The 26,181-nt window shown below is 62.0% G+C and overlaps 5 protein-coding genes across 5 annotated transcripts; 1 reads left to right on the top strand and 4 right to left on the bottom strand.

Annotated features, from left to right (window-relative positions):
- Positions 1-111: 111 nt before the first annotated feature.
- Positions 112-2,010, top strand: PAN0_017c5509 (histone-lysine N-methyltransferase SETDB2; the record flags this gene model as incomplete). The annotated part of the gene is made up of 1 exon (XM_014799083.1): positions 112-2,010. The coding sequence occupies one exon, from the start codon at positions 112-114 to the stop codon at positions 2,008-2,010; it is 1,899 nt and encodes a 632-aa protein (XP_014654569.1).
- Positions 2,011-4,887: 2,877 nt separating this feature from the next.
- On the bottom strand, positions 4,888-10,773 carry PAN0_017d5510 (uncharacterized protein; the record flags this gene model as incomplete). Its single annotated transcript, XM_014799084.1, has 1 exon — positions 4,888-10,773. One exon carries the CDS (start codon positions 10,771-10,773, stop codon positions 4,888-4,890), a length of 5,886 nt encoding a protein of 1,961 aa, XP_014654570.1.
- Positions 10,774-12,755: 1,982 nt separating this feature from the next.
- On the bottom strand, positions 12,756-15,572 carry PAN0_017d5511 (uncharacterized protein; the record flags this gene model as incomplete). The annotated part of the gene is made up of 1 exon (XM_014799085.1): positions 12,756-15,572. The coding sequence occupies one exon, from the start codon at positions 15,570-15,572 to the stop codon at positions 12,756-12,758; it is 2,817 nt and encodes a 938-aa protein (XP_014654571.1).
- Positions 15,573-17,259: 1,687 nt separating this feature from the next.
- Positions 17,260-21,759, bottom strand: PAN0_017d5512 (signal sequence binding protein; the record flags this gene model as incomplete). The annotated part of the gene is made up of 1 exon (XM_014799086.1): positions 17,260-21,759. The coding sequence occupies one exon, from the start codon at positions 21,757-21,759 to the stop codon at positions 17,260-17,262; it is 4,500 nt and encodes a 1,499-aa protein (XP_014654572.1).
- An 815-nt stretch (positions 21,760-22,574) lies between these two features.
- Positions 22,575-24,476, bottom strand: PAN0_017d5513 (uncharacterized protein; the record flags this gene model as incomplete). Its single annotated transcript, XM_014799087.1, has 1 exon — positions 22,575-24,476. The coding sequence occupies one exon, from the start codon at positions 24,474-24,476 to the stop codon at positions 22,575-22,577; it is 1,902 nt and encodes a 633-aa protein (XP_014654573.1).
- Between the last annotated feature and the right edge of the window lie 1,705 nt (positions 24,477-26,181).

Raw genomic sequence — 26,181 nt, forward strand, 5'->3', positions numbered from 1 at the left:
TCTTCTCCATCAATATCGCCCCTCGCACTCCATCATCTTCTCCAAACTCGCTCATCGCGGTCCATCAGATACGCCAAGCTCGCCCCTCTTATACCTCGTTCATCCATCAACATGTCTTTTGCCGCCGTCCGCACGCCGTCGCGCGCCTCTTCCTCCAAGACGCCGGAACCATTCCGCCGCAACGATAGGTACGATCGCATTGACCACCGCGCAAGCCAAGACGACGACGACGACGACGACGATGTAGTTGAAGTCGTCCGCTCACCCCTCACCTTTGCAAGTCCAGAGATCAAAGCGCTGTCCACACTGCGCGGCTCCGAGCTGTACCGCGACATCACCCGTCCCGTCGACGTCGGCCTGGCGCTCCAGGTGCGCTTGGCCAAAGACCCGCCCAGGATCCGCCCCGAGCTCGAGGCTATGAGGCTGCTCGACTTCTTCATCGCCTACGTCCAAGAACGCGAGCTCGGTAACCTCGGCCTCGACGTCGTCAACGAGCACGCCTCGAGCGTCAGCGAAGTCATCCCACCGTGGGACTTTGTCTGGGTCGACGACTACATCATCGACCCCTCGCTCAAGCACGTTCGGGAGATCGAACCGCTCGACAAGGTGAACGGCTACGCGCTCACCGACGAGCTCGTCGCCAACGGCGGATGCAACTGCCCCGACGACGAGTGCGATCCTCGCACGTGCGAATGCGTCCGCAGGGCGAACCGATGCTATCCCTTCGTCGACGCTTACTACCAAAGGATGCTCAACGGCGACGACGGTGTCGACAAGTCAAAGCCGACAGGCGACTTCAACTTTATCTACGACGCCTACGGACGCATCCACCCCGACGTCCCCGCGGGCGAGCCCATCTTCGAGTGCAACAAGAACTGCAGCTGCTCGAGCGCTTGCCACAACCGTGTGGTGCAGAAGGGTCGCAAGGTCCCCCTCGCCTTTCACAAGACCGAGAGCAAGGGCTGGGGCATCAAGACGCTTCAGAACCTCAAAAGGGGAACATTCGTTGGTGCGTACGGCGGCGAGCTCCTTTCGGACACAGAGGCCGAGCGACGCGCCGAGATCTACGAAAGGGAGCTGGGCACTACGTACCTACAGGACGTGGACAACCACATTATCAAGGTGCATCTCACGCGCCAGATCCTCGAGCGCAAGCTCGCCGAGTCGGGCAAGCTCGACGACTATCGCGGCAGTGCCGCTAAGGAGCGCAAGATGGTCGAGTACGTCACGCGCGTGGCCAACCTCATCGAATTTTACGACGAGTACATGAAGGTTCACGTCGTCGCGAGCGGCGATACCGAGCTGCAAGAGGCCGAGCAGCGGCGCAGCGATGGCAAGCCTGCGAGTCGCCAGGACAAAGACGCCTTCCGGCGTCAACGCGGAGCAGCTTTGCAACGTGCGCGCCAGGTGGCCGAGCGCGAGCGCCAGCGCCTGCGCCGTCTCGATCCGACCAAGACCTTCCCCGACGAGTACGACGAGGACGAGCTTGCAGATCCCGGGTGGCGATTCCTCTCGCTCGACGACCCTGATCTGCAGCAAGAGATTGTGGTCATGGCCAACGAGCGCTCGGAGATGGAGGACGAGTTGCGCCTCACGGTCGACTCGGCGTTGATGGGCAACTACACGCGCTTCTTCAACCACTCGTGCGACCCCAACCTCCTGCACGTGCCGACATACATCGACGACGCCTCGATCCTGCGCCCGCTCCTGGCGTTCTTCACCTCGCGAGAGGTGGCGGCGGGCGAAGAGCTGTGCTTCAGCTATGCAGGCGAAGCGGCTGCCGTGGACCAAGACGACCTGCCCGCCTCCTCGCCACAGAGCCCGGCCAAGCCCGCGCGCCGCTCACGCACCGCCATGCACCCGCCCGCCGCCAAGCCCGGCCGCGACACGGTGGCCGCCGTCACCGCCTCGGCCCAGGACGCCGCGCGCGCCGCCACCACCAAGCACAAACGCCTCGAGATCAAGTGCGCGTGCGGCGCCAAGAACTGCACTGGGCGTGTCTTCTTTTAGGTCCGCATTCGCACTGCTGGTCGCAATTCGCAGTTCGAGGCGCATGTCTTTGTATTCGTGTTGGGACCGTCGGCTGAAGACCGATTCGTGGGGCAGTGAGATGCTGGTCACTGGCGGTCGTGTCTTCTGAGTCCCCACTTGCACTGGTAGCAATTCGCCTTAACCTTCCTTCCACTTCTTGGTCTCGTGAGGTTGTTTTTCGGGAGTCTGTTATGTGTGACAGCGGGACGTTGGAGGACGGCGGCGGCGTCTTCTTCCAGGCGCTCCTTTGCACTGGTTGCAATTCGAGGCGCACAACACCGTACGCTTGGATGGTGGTGTGTGCGGTCTGGCTTGAGGTTGGTGAGACGAGGCGGGTGGTGACTGTTGGTGGGGCTGCGGGGGTTGAGCCCTGTCGACTGGATCCGGACGTCCGTTTGAATGTGTAGGACACTGCATGCTCGTTGGTTGAAGTGGGAGGCTGCATCTCGTATCGAGCTGCTCTTGGTCCACGCTGTACTCTGTCCGCTCTGTCGAGTGATCAAGTTGTTGCGCTGGCACTCGAATGCAGGCGATGTGGGGTGGGTGTTGAGCAGTGCTGCCAACGTTTTTGCGGGCGCTGCGCAGTACTCTCGATGAGTGCGAGGAATTGTGATCGAATGCAAGGTGACGTTGCACAGCCTATGGCGGCGCATCATTATACCCTGCATGACAAGATCGGTGATGCAGCGTCTGGCTCCTCTGCAAGGCTGAATCGCACGTCCAAACCTTTCATTAGAAAGTGCGGATATCGTCACAGAGCTGTGTGGTGGGCTAGGTCCAATCTGCGCCCGCCACTGCTTCTTTGCACTGCCCCCCAACGGGTCATTTTCCCAAACTGCCGACTGGGAGCGTAGGGTTCGGAATCGACCAAGTGCATCACAGCGCTGGATTGTACCGCTCGGCTTCTGGGAGCCCGAGACTGCCACCGCGCACTGGAGGTCACTTCCCAAAGTTCGAACGGTGCTGTTTTGCGCGATACGAATGCAGAAATCAATGGTCCACGAGTAAAACGGTGTGCGCAAACGTACAGCTGAACTTTGACACTGCACAGGAGACACGAGGCTCAACTTGCGATCTGCCAGCGCTAACCACGCCTTTCAAGCGGGCAAGGTGGAGAGCGGTTGCTTACGAGTCGAGTGAGGCTTCAGAGTGTCGAGGACATCCGTCTGACATTGCAACAGCGTGCAGAATGGGGGCGTGGGCCGGAGGGGCATGGAGTATCGACGGTGATGCGGTCAAGGGGTGGTAGAAAGTGATGCGTGTCGACGACAAAGTCTTTCCCGTCAGGATCATCGCCATCCCATATCGGACAATTGTAGATGCACAACTGTGGCATCCGCAACTCACGCCCTTGTCGGTCATTCAGCAAGCAGAACAAACACACGCTCGAGTATACGCTTTACAACGCCTTGTATCTGCCCCCCCCCCCCTTCCCCCGGTTCTCTCGGCGATTGGGTCGAGCATCGAGTCGAGCCGGGCGATACACACGATCGACGCACCCTCCCCCCCACCCCCTCCCCCCGGCATGCCCTTAGTAGCATGTGCAAACAGCAGCAGCTCCAGCCTTCCGTGCAGTGCAGTGCATGCCCGTGTCGCCACCGCCAACAAACCTCGGCTCTTCCCCCACACCACTATCAAGCACGCCTCTCGTCGAATCCCGTTGGCATGTGCGATTGCGTGCGCCTACTGTGTGTGTAAAACTGGTGCTCCAACCGCGCCTACTGCTCACCGGCGACATGGTGCTGTACACCGCTCGCAAGTGTACGCAGAATTGGAGCTGCGACTACTGCTCACCATTGAGGAGATCATGCTGCACCACCAACTGGGAAAAGCAGCCAAGTTGAGCCTGGCCATGCGCACGATCGCCGTACGCTGCAGCTCGATCGCCACGCCTTGCGCTACCTTGATCTGCACGAGCTCGAGTCGTACGTGCAGAGTTGTTGGTGGGTATCCGGCTCGCTCGGGCCGGTACCTGCATACGCACGCGCTCGCTCAGACCATGCACGCCCTGGAGGCGTGCATACACACAATACACCCGACTCAGGGGTACCATGCACGTACCCCTTCCCTCACTAGCTCGTTCACTCAGTCTCACTTAGCTTCGCACACGCACGCACATCCTGTAGATAGACAACAACCATCAATTACATTCGTTCCGTACCATCTCTGCCTGTCGCCCGCTTCGCCAGCGTCCTGCATCACCAGGCATCGCAGTAATACCAACAAGTGTGTGGTTGGGTCGCAAACGCCAATCGAACCACCCCCCAGATCCAGCCACATGGCATGCCATACTTTTGAAACCCCATTGCATGTGTGATTGCGTGCGCCTACTGTGTGAAAACTGGTGCTCGAACCGCGCCTACTGCTCGCCGGCGACATGGTGCTGTACAAAGCTCGCAAGTGTACGCAGAATTGGAGCTGCAACTATTGCTGACCATTGAGCAGATGATGCTGCACCACCAACTGGGAAAAGCAGCCAAGTTGAGCCTTGCGATGCGCACGATCGAACCTCACCCTCCAGCTCGATCGCCACGCCTTGCGCTACCTTGATCTGCACGAGCTCGAGTCGTACGTGCAGTGGTGTGGTTTTGCGTCGCAACACGCAAATCGAACCACCCCCCCAGATCCAGCCCCATCCGCATGCCATACTTTTGAACCCCATTGCATGTGTGATTGCGATGCACCTACTGCGTGTGGAACGTGCTGTATCTGCGTCTACAGCATGCGCATCTCGTGCTCTATCCGCGCCTACCGCTGACCATGCTGTAAGGCGCTGCGACGCGTGATGCTGTACAGCGCCGAGAATCGTGGAATTTGGAGCCGCGACTGCGGCTGACAGTTGAGAGGGTGCAGCCCCTACGGTTGACCGTCGAGCAGATGGTGCTGCACCACACTGGGAAGCAGCGAGTTGAGCCGGGCGATGCGCACGATCGCGGTACCCTGCAGCTCGGGTGCACTCGGCTCAGCGGCTGGCTCGGCGACATGAATCTGTGGCGCCAATGGCTGCGCCGTTCCCTGGGGCGAGTTCGCCGACGCCGAGCGCGCCGAATTGCTCCTTGCCATCCCACCCCCCACCACTGCCAGGGGTGTGAGGGATAACGACGCCGAACCCTTGGTGTGCTTCTGCGGTGCAGCCAGCAGCAGCTCGCGCTCGTGCCGCCCGACGCCGCTCGAGGCATAGTAGTGGCGGCTCGTCGACGTGGTCCTATCCAMCCCCGCCACAGGTGCCAGACGACCCAACTCGCCCATACCCGGCTTCGCCACCCCCGTCACCGTCGCCGCCCGACTCAGTCCAGCCCTCGGCTCGACCCCAATCAGCGTCTCGCGCAGAACTTCGAGCGACGCTACCTGCATAGCCCGCTGTGTAGCTCCCTCCCCGCCCGTCCCCGCGCGTGTCCTTGCTGCCTCCGCCGCCGCCGCCTGCTCCCGAATCATCTGCGTCCAGCGCGCAACACGCTCGCCATCCTCAAAGCTAAGCATAAACCGCTTCGTCGCACCCGCCTCCCCCACGGACGTGAGCGTAAAACTGTGCTTCATAAACGCCCGCTCCACCGCCACGTTAAAGCTGCGCGGCAACGGTGAATCCTCCCCAACCCCCACATCCGCGCCACCCGCGCCCGCGCCCGCATGCGTGACATCCACCTCGGTCCCCCCGTAGAAGCGCGCATTGCGTCCGGCCCGCACAAACACCACCTGCTTGGCACCCAGACTCTTGGTCCACATGGTGAAGCTCGCCTCGCGCGACGCACCGAACGTCAGCACCGGCGGCTCGAACGTCGTATCCGGCGCATACAGCCTAATAGCCAAGTCGGGATCAGGCGCGGGGATGACAAGCGTCACTGGCTCGGCTGGCTGCGCGTACGTCAGCCGCGTCGGGAGCTTCCCGCCCTTGACGCGGATGGTGAAGCGCGGCTCGTACCGGTCAAGCGCCTGCACGAGCGGCTCGGACTTGATCGAGAGGTAGATGCGGCTGAGTGTGCGGTCCGACAGCACGTGCTCCGGATCGTGCTGTCGAAAGACACTCACAAAGTCGGCCTTGCTCAGCTCGGGACACGGCGCACTGAACAGCGCCGGTGTGACCACCGTCACGGGCCGCGGGAAGTTGGGCGAGGTCACCGACGCCGCGCCCGCCTGCGTGCCCGTGTGCAGCGCATCGTTGAGCGCCATGATCGCAAACACCAGATCCGACGCCAGCTGCGCCGTGAAATTGGGCTTGATCATCGCCGCGTTCGCCTGCGTCCAGCTCTGGGCAAAGTGCACGAGCAGCGCCTCGAACGCATCGAGCTCGTGCGGGAAGCGCAGATCCAGCAGCAGACTGCGCAGCGCCGACTCGATCGACACGCCCACCGGCCTATGCTGCGACACGTACGCCTTCAAGATCTCGCGCCGCGCCGCATGACCCAGATACGCCGTCAGATCCTGCCGGTCCAGCTCGGGCGTCTGGTAGAGCAGCTGCGCAATCGACGCCGGCGTCGGCTCGAGTCCCGTCTTGGCGACGAGCGCGCGCACCGCCGAGTCCGGATCCTTGCTAAAGTGCGACACGAACCCCCACAGCACGGGATTCTGCGCACGCGTCTTGGCCGACGCCGTGCGCGTGTTGCTCGTCACGCTCACGCGCAGCCGGTGCAGCTCCAGGATGTTCTTCACCGCAAACCGCCACGAGAGCGACGGCAGCACGGCGGCCTCCTTCATCTTGCCCAGCGTCTGGCCCGCCTCGGCACCCGGCGCCGCGACGGGCTTGGCGATGACGAGCATGTCGCTGAACAGAAACAGGTAGCGGTCCTTGATCGTCGTGGCGCTGATCACCTGGAACACGGCGTCGGTGGCGAGCAGCTTGCGCGGCGGGTCTTGCAGGTCCTGCTGCGATGCGCCCGGAATCGCTTGCGGAGGTGCGGCGCCCGACAGCATGCGGCTGTATCGGTGGATCACTGCCGCCGTGTTGGGAGCCAGCGAGCCGCCGCCCGTGCGCGCACCGGGCACCACCAGCGCATCCGCATCCGCTGTGCCATCCTGCAGATCCGCGCGGATGCGCGCACTCACCACCGACGAGATGGATGCATTGCGCTGCAACTCGGCGCCTGCCTTGTCGCCCGACTGATCCGGACCAAAAAGGCGGTGCTCGAATGTCACGTCGCGACCCGCATCGGCCTGGCCTGCGCTGGTTTCGACATCCTTGTCCGGGACTGCGACTGCGACGGGCTGTGTGGCCATGGGCGGCGGTCCAGGCGTAGCGGTGGTGAGGATGGGCGCCGAGATGAACGACGCTTCCGAGGGCATCTTTGGCGATTCGTCCTTCTTCCCTCGGCGCGCCAGGAATCCGCCCACGCCTTTGGCCGACGACGGCGTCCTGCGCAGACTCGAAGCTTTGCGACGCAGCGACGAAAAGAGCCCGATCTGCCTGCCGTTGGTCTCGGCATCCTCCTTGTGCGCCGTCGCCAAGGTCGGTGAGTCGCCCGCCGCCGGCCGCGTGCCCTTGCACTGCGAGTTTGCCCGACTCGTCGACGGGGGCGAACCGTTCCTGGAGCTGAACCCCTCCTGGCCGAGCAGCGGGCTCGCCTGGGTGAGACCGGGGAAGGGGTGCAGCTTCTCGTTGCCCGCAAGCGCCGACAGATCCGCCGAGGTGCGTTGCGATCCGAGCGCCGTGCTCGGCAGCTGCTCTGTAAATCTGCTCCCTCCCATCGGTTTTCCTCGCTCGGCGTTGGTGATGTTGGCGACGACGGCGCGCGAGACGCTGTCCTTGGAATGCAGGTGCTTGGCACGTGCGATCTTGCCGAGCTTGTCGGCCATGCGGTCGACGCGTTGGAGGTAGGCCTCGTCGACTTCGCCGTCGACGTCGCTCATGTCGTTGATCGAGACGTTGCTGTGCGTGTTGGTTGAGCCCGCCCTGTCGCGGCCAGGCACCTGGAGCTGGTTGTCGTCGTCTGCGCCGATGGAAGAGCGCGATCTCGACTCGGACTCGAGCTCGGCGCCGTACTCGGCGACAAAGCTGGAGCCCAGCATCGCCTGGACACGCCCCGACGGCTTTGAGCTCGAAGAGGGTGACAGCAGCTCGAACTCGGGCGCGGCTGGTTGGGACGCCTGCTCATCGGCTCCGCTCTCCTTGCCCATCGCTTCGTCCTCTGGCAGCTCGATGAGCGGCGAACCGATGGCGGGCGCACCGCCCACCACGCCGCCCTCTTCGGACGATCGGAAGCGGCTTTCTGGCTCGCTGCGGCTCTCGAGGCTCTCTCTGCTGGCCGGATGGGTGCCGCTGCTTGCGACGGACATGGGCCAGTCGCCGCGCGCGCGCCGGAAAGGCCCGCGCATGACGGGGCTCGGATCGGGCGCGGGCGAGTCGGACTGCGCGGTCGAGATGAGCGACTTGGACAGCCGCAGCGGCAGGTTGAATCCGCCCGGGCTCGAGCCCATCCAGGGCGTGCGGCGGACGTCGCCAAAGTCGGTTTCGGTGCCGGGCGAAGGATCGCAGGGCACAGCTGCATTGCCGCGGTAGAACAGACGCTGCGGTGGGGTGTTGGGCAGCTCTGCATCTGCGGACGCAGCAGCGCCAGAAGCAATGAGGCTGAGACCTTGCACGGGTGCGGAAGCCGAAGTTTGCGAGTTTCTGTCGCTTTGTGATGGTTGGGGGTCCGCAGTGGCCTGGGTGGCGGAAGCGTGATGCCTATCTTCGTCTTCGTCATCGTCATCATCGTAGACGCCAGCTGCAGGAGAGTAGAGCTTGTAGAAGGCCTCGTCTTCGAGCGGCTCGTCGTCGGTGTAGGAAGCGGGACTCGAGAGCAGATCCTGCGGTGACGGCTTGACGCTGAGTTTTGCCAGAGACTGGCGTGCCTTTGTGTTGCGATCGGATGCGGTTGTCTCCGGTTGCGTGTGAGATGAGGCCAAAGACTGCCCTGACTGCTGGACTTGTGGCGATGCAGGTGCAGGCGCGACCGAATCGAGGCCGAGTCCGACGAGTCCGGCGCGGCGCTTTGTCCTCGCATCGCCAAAGTCGAGCGTGAGGCCTTCGCTTTCGGATGCGTTGGCGTCCGGGATGCGATTTACGCCATTGCCGTTAAGGTTGCTCGTGTGCTCTGCAGCTGGGGTGTGATCGATGGGCGTCTGCGCCCGAGCGAGGTCGGTGCCGATAGAAGGAAAGGATGGCGAAGCCTCGAAGCCAAAGTTGTCCTCGTTCTCGAGCAGGGCCATGGCGCTTTCCCGGTTGCGTTCGTAGTTGTGGTGGGCCGTGGCGTTGGTGGCGGTGCTGTGAGCGTAGTTGGACGCGAGGGATGCGGCGGACGACGAGGGTTTGAGAGTCGGCGATGCGGACAAGTCAAGGTCGGCAGCGTGAGACGAGGCAGCGCCAGTGTGGATGTCTGGATTGGCTGCGCTGGCAGGACTGAGATTCTGGCGAAAGATGGCTGGTGATGAGGCAGCGCCGAGCAGGTCGAGGTGGGACATGTGCGGAGGCACTGGCGAAGAGGGAGGACGGATGACGACGCCGACGGGGCTGATGGTCTCGTCGACGGCAGGCGAATCGGTGATGACCTGTGGCAGTCTGGGATGCTGCACTGTGGGCGCCGGTTGGGCTGCTGCGGCCGAGGGCTCATTGGTCGGGGTAGCAGTGCCGCGTCCGCGCGTGCTGAGTTTGCGCATCATCTCTGTCCGCGCAATCTGACGTTGTGATGGTTGGCGCTGTAGCGCGGGTGCGGCAGTCGGCTGCGTGGACGCATCTTCGTTTGCGTTGGGGCTGTGTTCCGGGATGGCCGGCTCCGACGGGCCTGTGCTGGTGGAGGCGCGCTGGAGCATGCTCTGGCGTTCTACTCGGCGCTGGTGGATGCGCGAGATGCGGTTGGACGCCGGACCGGGAACCGCAAGAAACACGCCCTGGACGAACTCGGCCTTGTTCTGAGCCTCTGCCATGGCGGTGAGACCGTTGATGGTGCGGCTTCTCCTCAGCATGGGACGGTTCTTGATGGACTGGCGTATGGACTGGCGTCGAAGGCCGGACTCGTGCGCCGACTCGTCGTCGGAGGCCATGTCGGCATAGTCTGCGTCGCAACCCGCCATGGCGGTGGGCGAGGGGGTAGCGGCGCCGCGGCCGATGAGGGTGCCGTCGGGGGTGTGGTCGTAAAAGACGTCGGTGCCGCTGTTGCCGAGGAGCTTTTCGAGGGCGTAGGCACGGGCGGCCTGGCTTGCTGCGCTGGTGGTGGCGCTGCGTTGGAGGCCGGCCGACTCGCGTTCGAGGAGGATGCGGGCGCGCAGCTGCTCGAGCGACGGCAGCGGGGAGCGGTTGAAGGGTCTCTGCGCCGACCGATCGTGGAACATGGGTGAGCGTGAGCGCGACGAGGCTGATTCGCTGGCTGGGTTGGGCGAGGGTGCTGCGAGCAGGGTGTTGGCGGTGTGTGTGGGCGATGAGGCAGAGTTGGCCAGGAGAGGGGAGTGTTCGGGCAGGAGCTGAGCGGCTATCGCGGGGGGCGCTGTTGTATCGGCGGTGGCTTGTGGCGTTGGATCGAAAGCATGGGATGGGTGGATGTGGGTGAGCGCGGCGGTGGGTTTGAGGGATGCAGCGTCGGATGTGGGGATGTTGGGTGAGGAGAGTGTGGGTGGGAGTGCGGAAGTGTCTGCCTTTGCCTTCATCTCGCGGTGTGATGCGGCTCGCTTGAGCATGGCGATGGCATTGGTGCGTGCGACGGACCCCTGCCTGCTGAGGGCTGGGGCGGCAGCACCTTGTGCCATGCTCGAGGATCCTGCTGGGAAGACGTCCATCGAGGCGGACAGCGGTGGTGGTGATTCAGCCCAAGCGTGGCATGGTCGGCGGTGGCTATGGCTGTATGGAGGTATGCAAGAAGATGCTGGATCGCCTTTGGGTATATGTGTTGGTTGCAGAAGGACGAGAGGGAGGGAAGGCCAAGAGCAGGCTTCGTTCGGCGCTGCTGTTGGGGTTCGGCATGGACGTGCGTGCGCAGCTGCCGAGCCTCTCGCGGGATGCACGCCGCTCGTGCCGTGCAGCTGTGCAGCTGTGCAGCTGCTGCTGCCGCGCCCGAAAAGACTCCAGAAAGGGTGCAACGCGGTTTGTGACTTTTTTTTTGAAAAAGAAAAATTTGGGCTGTGCTGTCGCTCTCTCGGCCTGGATCCGACCCGAAGCTTCTCTCTCTTTGATACACTTCCGATGCATTCTGCGCCAAACAGGCATTCATTGCATCACAGTCCGTGCACAGCAGTCGCCCGTCACCATCGCAGCATCATCTTCGCACAAGCTAGTCTGCCTCGATTCCGAAGCGAGGGAGAAGTTTTTTCGGGTCGATTTTTCCAGCCCCTTTTTTTTTCTGGCATTCCTTCCCGACCCGACGCGTCCTTTCTGCTGGCGCCCGAAACCAACCCTCGGCCAAAGCTTTGAACCTCAGCGAAACCAACACCACCATCTCACTCGCTCAGCCCTCACACTCGGCACAAATCAGCAATCAAGTCACATTGAAAAAAACAGTTCAAATCTGCACGACTACCGCAAAGGTTCACACAAAGACCATGCGTGAGATCCAGATGACTGCCACCCATTTTTATCCGTCCGCCTCTTGGACATATAGGAGAGGGGTGCGTTGGGAAGCGGCTGTATCTATACATGAGCCATATGCAGCTGGAAAACCTGCAGAGGCTGCGTGTAAGCTTCCAGCTGGCACTGAACTTGGTTTAAGAAGCACTTGAGGTGAAATCGAGGATGGATTTTGACATCCTTCCGCCGATTGATGGGGCTGGCTGTTTTGAGCGTGTGTAGAGGCGAGAACGTCGTCGTCGGTATGGTTGTGATCCAGCACACCTGCATGAATGCTCGACTGCAGCTTGTGCCTCTGCCTGCGCCGCACCACTTGTGTCGTGTATCGCACAGCTGTTGCATCCTGCTCCTTGGCACATCCGGCCAGCGCAGATTCGGATGGTCGCCATGATCGCTCTCGTCATCGCCTTGCATCAGTCAAGCTCCCCCGCTTCCACTCCAGATACACACATTCTAGCTTCGGTATCGCACGTATGGCTGCGACTCACAATGATCCGTACTGATGTCGGATACGTTGGAGAGTTCTCCCGCAAGGACTGGACGGTGTCGAGGAGGGACACGTGTGTGCCCTGTCTACAAAGACGGCATGAACGCTCCACAGACAGTGTCCGAAACCTGGGTCGTTGCGCGCCCAAGCCAGCGCTCGTTGATAAAAACAGCACCTCCTTGTGATCCATCTCGAAATACTTGGGTTCACCCATTCTCGGCATACACAAAGCCCGTCGCAACCCGTCCAGACAACAAAACCACCACCTCGCACAAATGCCATCCCCCTCTCGAATCGCTCAAGCCTCCCAACCCCGTCAGCGTCCGTTGCAATCGTTGAGCCCATCTCCCAAGCTCCAACAAGCTCCACCACAATCACACATTTCTTCACTCCATCGCTCCCAATCATAAACACACACACTTTCTCGCTTCCGTTTCGGCAGGATAAAGACTTCGTTTTCGGGAATCATAATTCAAAGGCTACGCAGCCCATCAAACCTGCACGCACCGTCGCCCGTCCGCCGCCCACTCTACCACAAGTGGACAACAAACCGCAGCGACGGCCCATCGCAGGCATCCAGGCGCCAGCCAGCCTGAGCTTGCAACACACAACAGACACGGGGGAAGCAAAGAGAAAGGGATAGCCGACTCGGAGGGTATATACTTTCGCACATCGGTATCATGGCTTTTCCGTTGGTACTTGGCGCGGAATTTAACCGATGCGGCCCTGCTCGTAGGCCGGGTTCACCGGCTGCGCAGGCTCGGCAGTCGTGTGTGCCGCACCGTTGATCGCCGGCGCCGCCTTGGCGAGCAGCGACTCGTCAGTGCCGACGTTGCTGTGGGGGATCGCCGTGGCGCCCGTACCGGCAACGATGGCGCCAGGGGCGTGCGAGCCGTTGGCCGTCGAGTAGGCAGTGGCAGTCTGGCCGGGCTGACCCGCACCCTGGGCAGCAGCAGCCGAAACGCTGCCAGCGCCAACACCAGCAGCACCCGCAGCACCGGCAAGGCCAGCAGCACCAGCCGCACCGACACCGGCAACACCAGCGGCGGCGGCACCCGACGTGCTGGCGCGCTCACCCGGGTTGTTGGGCGAGGGGCCGAGGTTCTGCGACTTGGCCGACTCCGTGTTGCGAGGGTCCTTCTGGCCCGGCTGCACAATCGTGAACGCGGGCGAGTACCACTCCTTGCTCGCACCGACACCGCCGGCGGGCACCGCCTTGGACTTGGCGGCGGCGTCGCGCTCGTCCACCTTCTGGATCCAGCCGTCGGGGTGGCCGAGGTTGGGCAGGATCGAGTTGCGCTTCGACGTGGCGAGCTTGAAGGTGCCGTCGCTCTTCTTGGACTCGGTCTCGTCGTTCTTGGCAAAAGTCTCCTTGAAGGCGTCGGTGACGCCCTTGCCCTCGATGGCCTTGTTGCGCTCGATGCGGTCGCGCAGCTCCACCAGCTGGCGGTCGAGGTCCTCGAGCGCATCGCGGATGCCCTGCTCGGCCGCCTTGGAGATCTGCTTCTTGATGATGCCCGTGGCGAGCGGGCGCAGGATCTTGATGAGCGTGTCGTGCTTCGAGTCGCGGATGGCAAACTTGAGCTTGTCCACCTTGGCCACCACCTGCTTGACCGTAAAGATGTGGCGGCTCTTCTTGCCGCGCGGCGCGTTCTCGGCCTCGAGGTGCACCGTGACCGTCAAGCCCTTGCCGCCGAGGAAGACGTCGGCGGTGCCGCGCTCGTGGAGCTTGGGGAAGCCCATCTTCTTGTTGAAGAAGAAGTGGACGTCGCGCATGTCGGTCTGGATCTGGTGCAGCGTGAGCTTGAACGAGTGCTGGTGCCTGTCGCCGAGCTTGTCAAACTGCGAGAGCTTAAAGTGGTTGCGGATGTCCATCTCGACCTGCGAGGGGAGGATGTTGAGCAGGTCGATGGCGAGGTTCTCGATGACGAGGTCCACCTGCTTGTCCGTGTACTCGATGCGCGGCAGCGGCACGAGGCCGACGTGGCTGAGCAGCTCGGGCAGGATGGGGTCGCGGATGTCGCTCCAGAGGTGCGGCTTGAAGGTGAGGCCGCCCTCGGAGTTGAGGAAGAGGTCCTTGGTGATCTGCTGCACGTTGGCGCTCAGCTTGCGGTTGAGCGGGTCGCTGTGCATCGACTTGCCAAAGTAGGTGATCTCGCGGAAGAGCGCGTCGGCGTGCGGCTTGTACTTGCCCTCGGAGCGGCCCTCGGCGGCGACAAAGAACTTCTTGCCGGAGTCGCGCAGCTGGCGCGCCTGCGTGTTGGCCTCGTCCTTCATGATGAAGCCGGGCTCCTGGAGGCACTTGCGGACGTAGGTGTTGAGCTTGGTGAACCAGCCCTTGAGCTCGGGGTCGTTGTTGGCGTCGGTGTAGAGCTGGTCGACGGCGTCGATGATGGACTGGGTGGGCGCGCCGTTGGCGAAGCGCTCGATGAGGCGGCGGAAGGTGGTCTCGGCGGTGGCGACGTTGCCCTCGGAGCGCACGTTCTTGGCGCTCTCGGTGGACTGGTTGACGACGTGCGAGGCGTGTCCCTTGTACTGCTCGAAGAAGGTGAGGAAGTATTCCATGGCGTCCTGGTAGTCCTTGTGGCGCTGGCACTCGACGACGACCTTCTTGAGGCGGTAGAAGAACTGGTCGCGACGCTCCTTGGGGAACTTCTCCTGGAGATACTCGGTGGCCTTGTCCTTGTGCTCCTTGGCGAGGTCCTTGTGCTTCTGGGGGATCTTGTCCGAGAGGAGCTGCGCCTTCTGCTTGGCGACCTCGGCGACGGCGGCCTGGTTCTTCTCCTTGCTGGCGTTGGGGTCGACGGCGTCGGCGACGTCCTGGGCGTGGGCGGCGCCCTCCTGCTTGGCCTGGTCGGCCTTGTTCTGGGCGTCTGCCTTGGCCTGGTCCTTCTTCTTGAGGTACTCGGGGATGTCGTCGTGGAACTCGTTGTCGGGCGCGGGCTGGTCGACGGCGGCGAGGCGGTCCTCGTCGGGGCGTGCGACCTCGGCGGCCTTGGCGGCGCCGTCGGCAAACATGTCGCGGCCGATGTAGCCAAAGTCCTGGACGATCTTGCGGAGCTCGCCGTTGCGGAGGAAGAGGGTGAGGAGGGTGCGGAAGGCCTCGCCGGCGGTCTCGCGGTCCTTCTTTGCGTCTTCGGCGGTGATGGGCGCCTTTACGTTGATGTTGCCGGCGACGTTGGCCTTGCGGGTGGCGTAGAGGAAGTTCTGGAACTCCTCCTCGCCGTTCTTGTTGACGACCATCTGGCGGGCGGTCTCGATGAGCTCGCGGACGTCCTGGATGAGCTTCTTGCCGTCGGGCGAGAGCTTGGAGGTCTCGACGGGGCTGTTGGCGAGCGTGTACTTGAGCGTGTCGTCGATCTGCTTGTTGTCGGGGTAGCGGCCCTCGCGGAAGGCCTGGATGACGCCGAAGAAGCGCATCTTGCGGTCGACATCGGCGTTCTTCTGGTGGGCCGAGACGGCCGAGGTGACAGCGTTGGCCGAGGGGTTTTCAGACACCTGGCTGACGGCGGTAGGGACGGTCGACATGGTGGATGATCTGTTCAGGTGGTGAGGTTGATTGATCTGAGCTGAACGCGGCGTGTGCCTGTTCTTTCGCGTGCGTCAGGAGAGGCGTAGATTGGTGGTAGTGGTACTCGGATGAGCGGAGGGAGTATCGCAGTGAACCAAGACAGGTGTGCAATACGAAAAGGAGGTTTCTGGTATGTGATTAGACGCGGACAGATAGTGGTAGGGTATCTGTTCTCGAGCTGGTATCAACGAAATCTGGTATGTGGTAGTTAGGGAAGAAGATGGGATGGTGGATGGAGATGGCTGAGATCTATATACGTAGGCGCGAGTCCAGCCTGAGTCAGTCGGTCGGTCGAGGCCGAGTGGCTGCGTTGGTGCGTGCGTAATTTTGCGCTGTTGGGCGGGCGGACGGCGGAGGTGAAAGAGGTGAGGGATGGAATGCCGTGCGATGACGAGAGCGAGGCTGCAGCGGATCTGCCGAAAGTAGCCAGAAATGGCATCCACGGGCGTGGCGGGCGGTAGACGAGTGTGAAACGGTGATGGGCACGTCGCATCTCGAGAAGAAGCGTGTGCGTGCGGTGGGGTGTGGGATGTGACAGCTGCGTAGATGCACGCATGCATCATCGACGCCTGTTGGGCCCACGCCCGCTCTGCAACGCGTCATTCCACGTCTTTGACTCATTTCTGCCCCGCCCCACCGGAAAAGGGAAGAAAGTCGCAAAACCAAAAAAAGTGGAGGCATGGGCCCTTCTTTCAGGCTCAGACCGAGCCTTGCTGTTGAAAGGCGGATCGTCTGTCAAACTTGCCACAAATTCATTCGGCATCCACCTTCTGGTTGCGATTTGGATCTCGAGCCATAAGGTGTGTGCAGCGAGCAACGCCAGCCGCGTTGTGACTAAGACCCGCACCCTCTCGCCATCGTGCAGCTGCATGGCGCACACTCGGCACGCCACCGACGTTTTGCCTGCCAAAGGATCGGATCAGGCTGCCATCGGGAGCCCTCGAGCAGCTCCGCCAACACCGATGCGTTGCTTTTGCACCGGCCACTTTGTGAGCGGCCTAGCTGCATGACGTCGTGTCGATGACGATAGCCTTGCCCGTCGTCGGCATCTGGGCGACGTCCAGACCTTTTGGTGAGCCGACGTGTGTGCAAGCGAAGATGATCGACCGACCCCTCTCACCACCGAATGGGACTCGAAGGGATCGACAACTTGAAACAACAATTCGGTTTCCCGTTGATATCGCCTTCTCCTCCCCAGGGTCTAACCCTCCATCGTCCCACTCAGGATGTGGGATGGCGTCAGCATGCACCCCGCCTTTCAACCCCCCCCCCCCCCCCTCTGCCCCCCGATACTACTTTGGTGCCCGATGAAACTACACCCCGCCCAAACTCACGTCGCAGGGGCGAGACATGCGTGTGCGGGACGAGTGAAAGAGGCGCGTATTTTTGGCAATCTAGCTTGCCACCAGATGCAGCTGGGGTCCGCGTTTGACAGGGCTAAAAATAGCCCAGGCGCCAAACCATCATCTTCCCGAAGCGCAGATCCCCGCATACCCGACCCAACAAGACTGCGCGACTTGCCATCCAAGGATGCGTGTGAATCAAACAAACCCTCTCCCTTCGAAAGCTAGCGGGCAAGTGGGGGAGTTTTGAGCTGAACATTCCATTTGGAGCTTACTGGACGCTGTGTGCTCGAAGAATAACTCATCGATCCAGCTCGTCCTCCTCGTAGTCGCGCAGGATCGCCGCATCCTCGTCGGTCGACAGGTGGCGGTATCCACCATACGCGCCACGCCTTCTTGCCAGACGGTTGCGCACAAACGGCACGCGCTCCGACACCACCTCGCGCGCCCTTGCCAGCGCCGCACTCACCGCGCCCACCACAAACCTCGGCACCGACGCCAGATTCTGTACCAGCTCCGAGTCGGGCGCATACAGCCGATTCGAACCATCCGGCAGCCGAATCCTTCCCCCTCCCACTCCCGCCGACGCCTGCTTCTTGGCCCACCAATACCCCACCAATCCTGCCAGCCCAAATGGACACAGAATCACCGTGGCCCACCAAAAGAACCCGTGCCCGGCAAGATTGTTCGCACACACATGGGCCGTTCCTCGATCCGGTCGCTTACCCCCGCTGCACGACGAGTAGGGTACCTTGCGAACGTTGGTTCGTTCGTACCAGTATCCGTCCGAATCCTCCGCCCAGCACTGTCCCACCTCGTCGGTAGCCAGAGGTGCCACGCCCGGATACAGCACGCACCGTCCACTCGCATCGCGGTAGTGGTTGAACTCGCACTCGAAATCCGCCTCGCTGCACGTGCAGTTGCGACTCACCGAATGCGGCTGGACGATCTTTTCGCCCACATAGCAGTCCGCCCGTCGCTTGCGTCGGTAGTAGTACGTCTGGCGTCCGAAAAGGCACTGCTCCGCACGCTCCTCGCTCGGCGACCACAGCTCAAAGTCATCCGACTCGGGCTTCGCGACGTTGAGCACGCACTTGCGCGACTCGAGCGCCGAAAAGTCCAGAAAGATCGCCACACTCTTGGTCGCCGACCCACTCGGCGTGCCAAGCAGGATAAACCGCCGGTGTGTGTCCTCGGGGACCGTGAGGATCTGTGAGATGCGCATCTTTCCGCCAAACGCATACGACTCCCAGGTCACACCCTCGTTGAGCGAGTAGAGCACCGTGTCTGTGGCTTGCTCGTCGTTGACCAGCACGATGATCGAGCCCTGGTCGCCGAATTCCCACTTGTGCGCGTCCTTGTGCACCTCCTCCCACGTAAAGCCGCCGTCGCGCGTGAGGAAGGTGTCCGAGTCGCGGTACGGCGCCAGCTTGCGCCCCACACTGCCCACGCCCATCATCAGCCCCACCGCCGAAGGGCTGCTGTACGTGTCGCGCGGATCGTCGCGCTCGGTAAACCCGTGCAGATGCAAATCGCACCCGACCGAGTGACACTCGTACGGCTGGCCGTACACGTCGCGACTCGGCGGCACGAGCGGCTTCCATCGTCCGCCGTCATTGTGCGTGATGCGCGTTACGAGATCCTTCTGCTTGGACACGGACGCGTCGTCCGGATTGCTCACCACATTCACGAGCGCCACGCCATCCAGCCCGAGCATCTTCTCGAAGTCGACAAAGCCCTTGTCGTTGCGGTTGACAAAGTCGAGCGTCTGCGCGTAGAACGTGCCGTTCGAGTTGCTCTTGAGCAGCGTGCCCCACTCGCTCCCCGCATCGGCATGCGTGGTAAAGTGCAAAAAGATCGCATCCGTCACCGAGTCCAGCACGGTATATGCGCGCGTGCCCAGCTCCATCCCCGGCGGGAAATGGATCTCGGCAAACTCGCGCCCGTTGAGCGAAACCTGCAGCCGCAGCGTCGGCGTCGACGTCGTACTCACGTACTCGGCCACCACCAGATACTGCTCAAACACCGCAAACCCAACAATCGCCTCGAACACCGTAGCCTTGCGCCGGTAGAACTCGTCGCCCCGGACGAGCTGCAGCTTGTTGGCGGCCGAAAAGTCGCGCTGGTTGCCGCGCTTGTCCAGGTAGCTCTCGCAGAAGATCGTGCGTGCGTCCATCTTGAGCTTCTTGTCGCGAGCCCACGAGCACGTGCGCACGTACGTCTCGAGCTTCTCCCACGCATTGCCGTTGTTGGTCGAATACCATGCCTCGGCATGGCACTCCTTGCCCACCGAAAACGTGCAGTCGCGGCTGCCGGTCCAGATGAGCCAGTCGGACCTGTCCGGATGGAAGTCGAGGATGGCGATGCCCAGCCCATTGGCCGGCAACGGCGCCGTGAACCAGCTCCAGCTTGCGCCTTGGTTGGTGGTGTAGTAGACGCGCTGGCCGGCGGTGACGAGGTAGCCGCGCGTGTTGTCGTAGGCGTGCAGCGCCATGGTGAGGAAGCGGTCGTCGTCCGACGCGGGCGGACCGTCGCTGACGAGCTGCTTCCACGAGTAGCCGTCGTTGAGCGAGTGGAAGACCGAGCCGTCGGCGAGCTGGACGAGCACGCTCGACGACTCGGGGAAGTACATCTTGTCGACGACGAGCGAAGGGAAGGTGAACGACTTGTGCAGCACCTTGCCAGCCTCGGGCGCGTTCTTGCCGCTGCACGACTTTTGCGTCTTTTCGTCCTTGCGGATGCCCTTGTTGGGGTCGCACGTGTTGCCGGGCACCTTGCGATAGCCCGACGAGCCGAGGTAGGTGTCGTCCGGCTTGGCACACGCGCCGGCCGGGATGTGCTCGCTGCCCGTGGCGACACACTCGCCGCGCGCATCGCGGCTGAAGCCAAAGTCGCACTCGTAGTCGGCATCGGTGCAGGGGCACGGGTCCTCCTTACCCTCGGGATCGTGGAACTTGTCCTGGATGAAGCAGTCGGCGTCGGGCTTTCTGCGCTTATACCACTGCTTGTGGCCCATGAGGCAGCTGCCCTCGGCGGCCGCCTGGACGTACCACTTTTGCATGTCGCCCTCGCCGCACTTGCGCTTCTTCATGTGGGCAAAGTCGAGGAAGACGGCGACGTTGCGATCCTGGTTGCCCGCCTGGCTGCGCGTCTGGCTGCCGACGAGCAGGAACTTGAGCGAGGTGCTGTCGGGGATGGTGGTGAGCACCTTGGCGCGCATCTTGACGCCGAGGTTGAGCTTGTGCCAGTCCTTGCCAAAGTTGGTCGAGTACGAGACGTGGTCGGTGACGTCCTCGTCGTCGACCATGACGAGCACCGAGCCCTGGTCGCCAAACTCGTACTTGTGTGCGTCGCGCGAGACCATCTTCCACGTCCTGCCGGCGTCGGTGCTGAGGAAGGTGTCGCACTCGTCGTAATCCTTGAGGCCACGGCCGATGGTGCCGACGCCCATGACGAAGCCGGGCGCAAGCGACGAGTAGAGCTTTCCGACGTTGGTCTTGCCCGAGACCGACCAGAGGTGGAGGGCGCAGTTTTTGGTGTCGCTCGGGTCGCAGTCGATGCGCTTGCCCTTGTCGTCTTCGGTGGGTGGTTTGAGCGTCTGCCAGCTGCTGCCATCGTCAAAAGTGATGACGGAGCGGACGGCGGTGTCTGCGTCCTCCTGCACGTTGGCAATTCCGACGCCGTCGATCTTGACGAGATGCTCGAAGTCGACGAGGCCCTGGGGCGTCCTCCTTGTGCCGCGGAGGCTCTCTACAAACTCGGTGCCGGTGCTGTCGCTGGTGAAAAGAACGCCGGTGTTGTCGTAGATAGAGTCGACGACGTCGATCATGATCGAGTGCGAGGTGCTGTCGACGACGGTGTATGCATTCTCTCTGAGCTCCGAACCGTGCGGGAAGCGCGCCTTTTCCCACTTGACGCCGTCACGTGTGACAAAGAGCGCCATCTCGGTGCCGGCCTTGGACGAGCTACCCTGCGAGTCGCGCAGGGCGGTGACGAGGAAGCGCTTGGAGGGACCGAGGCCTGCAAAGTGCTTGGCGTTGCGGCCCATGTCGAGCTCGACCATCTTTCTGGACTTGAAGAAGTCGTCGGACTGGAAGAGCCTGGTGGCGCCGGAGGCGGGCGCGCGTCGCTCTTCCTTGGCATCCTCCCAGGCGATGCAGAAGATGCGGCTCATGGCGTCTGGGCTTGTTTCCATCTCGGGCGTCGTCTTGGCCCAGTTGCAGTGCATGACGAACTCGAGCAAGGGGGCCGGATTGGTGGCGAAGGCGTTTGTGGTGTAGTAGGCTTCGTCGTGGCAAATCCTGCCGCCCCATGGCGTCCACATGGAGCATTTCTTGCCCGTAAAGATGATCCAGTCCCAGTGCTTTTCGTCTGCGTGGAACTCCATGGGAGCGCCTGCGCGCGTGGCGGGCGGTTCGGGCGTGAGGAACTCCTGCCATGTCTTGCCGCGGTCTATGGAGCGCCAGTGCGTGGTTTCGCGCGAGAGGATGAAGGCCTGCTTCTTGTCGAAAGGGTGAGGCACAAGCATGGCAGCCTTGCCCTTGGACGAGCCCGAGACTGGCGACCACGACTTGCCCTCATCTTCAGAGCGGAAGACGATTCCCTGCGTAGCGTCGTGGTAGAGCGCGACGGTGCTATCGTCAAAGTAGGAGATTTTGGACGGTAGATGGGCGAAGCGCGAGACGCTTACGCCTGGGTCTGCCGCTGCGGCGAAAGAGGGGAGGAGGACGAGCAAGCATGCTATCGATGCCGAGAGGAGCGCTAGCAGCTGCCGCGCTCCGCCCGCACGTCGCGGCGACATGGTGTAGATTCTGGCGCGCCCCGCAGAGCAGCACTTTTGAAGGTAAATGGCAGTCGCAGCCGATGGTGAGGGTGGCCTCTAGGGCGATTGATGCGATGCTCGCAGAAGGCCGGGGGAAGGCGAGAGCGGATTGCTGATAACGGGTCCAAGTCGTAAGGACAGTGTGTCGGCCGCGGTCGGGTGCTGCTTTCGTTGCGTGATGGTCGAACTGCGAAACGGCGTGGCGTATTCTAGCCCCAATCGTTTGCGAGCCGGAAGCAAACAGGAGTATGGTATGAAGGAAAGCCAAGTTGCGGGGGGACGTGCTGAAGTTGGAAGCCTTTGTCGCGCGCCTGCTGGCTGAGCCCGTGCGCGCGAGAGCTGCGTTGGCCATCGTGGCAGCTGTGCGGAATTTCGGAAGTGGCACGTCGCTGTCGCGTCCGCTTTGCCCCCTCACACCTCTCCGCAGCAACTCCACATGCTCTCTCTCCGCTTCCCCACCCTTCGAGGCTGCCCTCCTCACGTGTAAGGCACAAGGCACCTTGGGCTCAAACGCAAACCCACATGATGTCTGCTTTACGATTAGAGTTAACCAGGGTTTCGCGATTCTAAACTATCGTTACAGTCAGGGCGGAGCCAGTGCGATCGGTCCGTCTGTCCTTTTTTTCCCGCCAACGACGGTCGCATATGCGTGAATGGTGCGGTTCCGTCGAGGTCCGTGAGCCTTGTGTGCCTGTTGCGATGGGGTGATGCGTGATTGTGCGATATGGGAGGGAGGGGAACATGTAGAAATACAGTTTAATGTGTTTGATGGAGCGGTAGTGACGAGGTTTCCTCTAAAGTCCTGTCGGTGGGTTGGCAGCAAAGTTGAGGTCAAACGGCACCGAGCCGAGCGACTGGATGGGGTTGATCGGCACCGGCTGCACGAGTGTGGCCTGTCCCGACGCACCTGCACCCGGCTTCTGTACCATCGTCGAGTTGGACGTGAGCCAAGCGCCACCGGCACCCATCTTGCCTCCGTCCAAGGGTGCAGCCACCCTGGTGCTCGGCGGCGTCTCTTCGTCGGTCGACATGGATGCCGTCGAGGCACGGGCGATCGGAACCGCCGCCGAGGCTGCATGCACGATGGGTTGGATGAGCTCCGGTGTTGCTGAGCTCAAAGGCGTCATGGATGGCTTGAGCTCGGCTGCTGCCGTTGCGTACGGACTGGCGCCGTAGGAGCTCGACATGATCGCCGGAGCACCAGGCATCACCGACGCCGCATGAGGCATGGGCGAAGCCGAGCTAGCATGCAGTCCTTGTGCGCCGAGCGAGCCCGAAAAAGCATCGGGTGGGGCGAGATGCGCCGACGTGCTCGGTGCGTCCAGATTAGCGCAGGCCGTAAAGGGGCGCGAGATGTTGGCGGGCGAATTCGTGTGCAGATCGGCGTTGGGCCCGAGGGCGAGAGTAGAGCCTGCTGGCTGACCGAAGCCGAGATCGTTGAAGCTGTTGTTACCTGAGGGTGGCATGCCTGTCGAAGCTGGCCGCGTCATGAGGTGCGCGTTGGAACGAGGATCTGAAAACGGCGTCGGTGACGGATCCATGCGACTGGCCGCATCGGCATTGCTGGCGGACAGCGAAGCATCTGGCGGCTGCGGCGTAACGCTGGGCGAGATGGAAGCAAAGTGCGCCGCAGCTGTGGGCGTGGCGGCAAAACTGAACGCATCCATGGGCTGGAAGTTGGTGGATGCCAACAGCGAGTTAGCCGTCACTGGCCGCTGCAACGCAGTCGCCGACGTTCCGCGCGTCAGGACGTCCGAGAAGCTGAAGCGTCGTCCGCCTGGCGTGGTCACGGTTCCGCCGGGTGTCAAGCCAAACCCAGGCGTCGCGGGTTGCACAAAGATCGGCAGGCGCTCGTTGCTCGGCATGGCTATCGACATGTTGGCGATGGTCTGCGCTCGCGTCAGGTTGGTCGAAGAGGCGCCGCTCGAGCTGGGTTGACTCGGAAGCTGCAGCGTGCCACCAAAGCCAGCACCAGGCAGGCCCTGCGCAATGCCCGCTGTGGGTACAAAGGGTTGACCAAAGGAGAAGGGATCGAAGGTGTGCGTGCCCGTCAGCTGGCCCGGCGCGGCCGGATGGCCACCCGATCGGCTCTGGCTCTTCTGACGGATGGCTGCGTTGACGGTCTGCTTGGCGGTGGCAGAGGCGCCCATCAGCGGGTTGGCTGCGCCGAAAGCGCTCTGGTCCAGGTTGGCGGATGCAGGATTGACGCCGTTCGCGCGATTGGTGCGGGGTGGAGACGCGGGTTCTGCCTTTCTCTTGACGCCACTGGTGCGAGGAGTGGATCTCGAGTTGCCGGCGCTGCTGGAGCTGCCTCTTGCTCCTGTGCTACCGTTGGCGCCGCTCTGGCTGGCAAAGCTGTCGTCGGGCCCGTCGCCGCTGTCGGGACCGTCGTTGTCGTTGTCGTCGTTATCATCATTGTCGTCCGAATCCTTGTCTAGGTTGAAATAGTGCTGTGGGCCCTTCCTCTCGGCTGCACCGTCGTACTCGGTGTAGCGCAGCAGGAGCAGATCGATATCGGTCGAACAGAACTCGGCCAGCTTGCCATTGTGGCCAAACACGATCACGGCTACCTGTGAATCGGTGAGGACGGCAAGCTCGTGCGCCTTTTTGAAGAGGCCCGCCTTGCGCTTGAGATAGGTGACGGATCGGTTGCGGTCCTCCTTGATGGGCTGGATCTTGATCTTTTTGCGTCCCATGTTGGCGGTTGCTCCAGTTGGCACGTCAGCAAGCTTGGTTCTTGTATGTGCTTTGGCAACCTAGATGGGCGATTATATCGGAGAATAGGTGGCCTGTCTGCTCGTAGGTTCGAGTGGTGACGGCTCTAGGAGGAAAGCTCGACTAGAAAGTCTAGACGCAAGTGGCAGCACGTGTGCGCGAAAGATGAAAGCGATGCACCGGAACAAAGGTGAAGACGAGTTATAGCCGCATGCAGGGATATGTCGGGAGATGGTGCCGTCTTTCAATCCGGGGATGGTGCGCTGACGGTTCACAGTGGCGGCAGGCGTGGTGGCGAAAGATGGAGCGACGGGCGTCAGTCGCGCGGTGTCGACGACAGGGGCGTGCAGAGGAAGCGAACCAGAAGCGCGCAATACAAGGTGCAGTCGGACTGAGCCAGGACGGCTTTTTTGGAGTTCTGGAGCAAAGACCACAGATGTAGGCAATTGAAGACGAGGGAGAGAAAGATGGTGTCTTCGAAGTGCAGATGGTTGGGATGACGCCAAAGGGTGAGGAGTGGGATGGATGGACGTCCGCTTAGTCGATGTGAGGAGGGAGACAGAGAGAGAGGCGAGGAGAATTGGAGAGGGAGAGGGTCTCGGGTCGGAGGGTGAGGGAGGCTGTATGAGCGTCGGCAATTGGCAAGGCGACGGGGGGACAGGGACGAGGCAGGGGAGTGGGAGGAGGGCGCAGGCGTGCAACAGCCGGAGCGGAGGCAGGCGAGTCGAGCGGCAGAGGCGAGAGGGAGAGGGAGAGATTGATTGCGTAGCGTTGCTTGCGATGCGGCCGTTGAAACGCCGCACGTCCATCCTGCACTTCCGAGCCTGCACGGCCAAAACCGATGCGCCTCACGCCTGCCACCATTCGGCTTGCTCGGGCCCGCCTTGCTCGCCAAAATTGGCGAAAAATTGGTATTTTGAAATTGCAGCCCTCGCCTGGTCTTGACGAGAGGCGACAGGACGTCGCGGTCGGAGAATGAATTTCACACGGCATCCTTACCCTCACCCAGAGCCCTCGAATCGAAGAGGGCTTTTTGACGCCCGGAAAAAAAAAAGGGAGCAGGATCTCAAATCGATTGTTGACAGACAGCATCGAGCTGCCAATCCCACAACACGGCTTGTGGGGAAGCCGCCGAGTTTGCAATTGGCCTACGGAAGCACGGCAACAGCGGCTCTACGATACCCGGTGCATGATTTCGACATGCCGCCCTTCCCGCAGCTCGACCTTTTTTGCCCTGCAACCGGCTTGTGCAGGCAAACGCAGATGCAGACGTGCCTCAAAGATGCTGCAGTTGCTCTGGTGGTTGTGGCTGGCCGACGGATACCGAGGCACAGTGTTAGATGACCGGCGAGCCGAAGCGTTCCGAAATTTGCGACATGGCCGAACGCCGACACCACAACCACCCGTCATTCCGCCAGACCAAGCCGATGCCAAGCCAATGTTGAGTGCACAGCGTTCCGGGTTCCTATCCGAACATCGGCTGTTCCTGAGTGTATCCAACGGCAAACACCGTTTTACAAGATGAGATTGGTTCGGATAGCTCCGTAAGAGTCTTTGCTGTCGGATGATCTCAGTCCGAGAAGTGTCCAACTCCCAGCTGGACAAGGGGCGAGCTTGAAAAAAAGTGCAAAATTACGCACACAATGCGAAAAGAAGGTGAGGCGTCGACTTTGCGCAGAGTGGAGG

This window comes from Moesziomyces antarcticus (genome assembly GCF_000747765.1).
Source record: "Moesziomyces antarcticus DNA, scaffold: scaffold_v10017, strain JCM 10317, whole genome shotgun sequence".
NCBI classification, from domain to species: domain Eukaryota; kingdom Fungi; phylum Basidiomycota; class Ustilaginomycetes; order Ustilaginales; family Ustilaginaceae; genus Moesziomyces; species Moesziomyces antarcticus.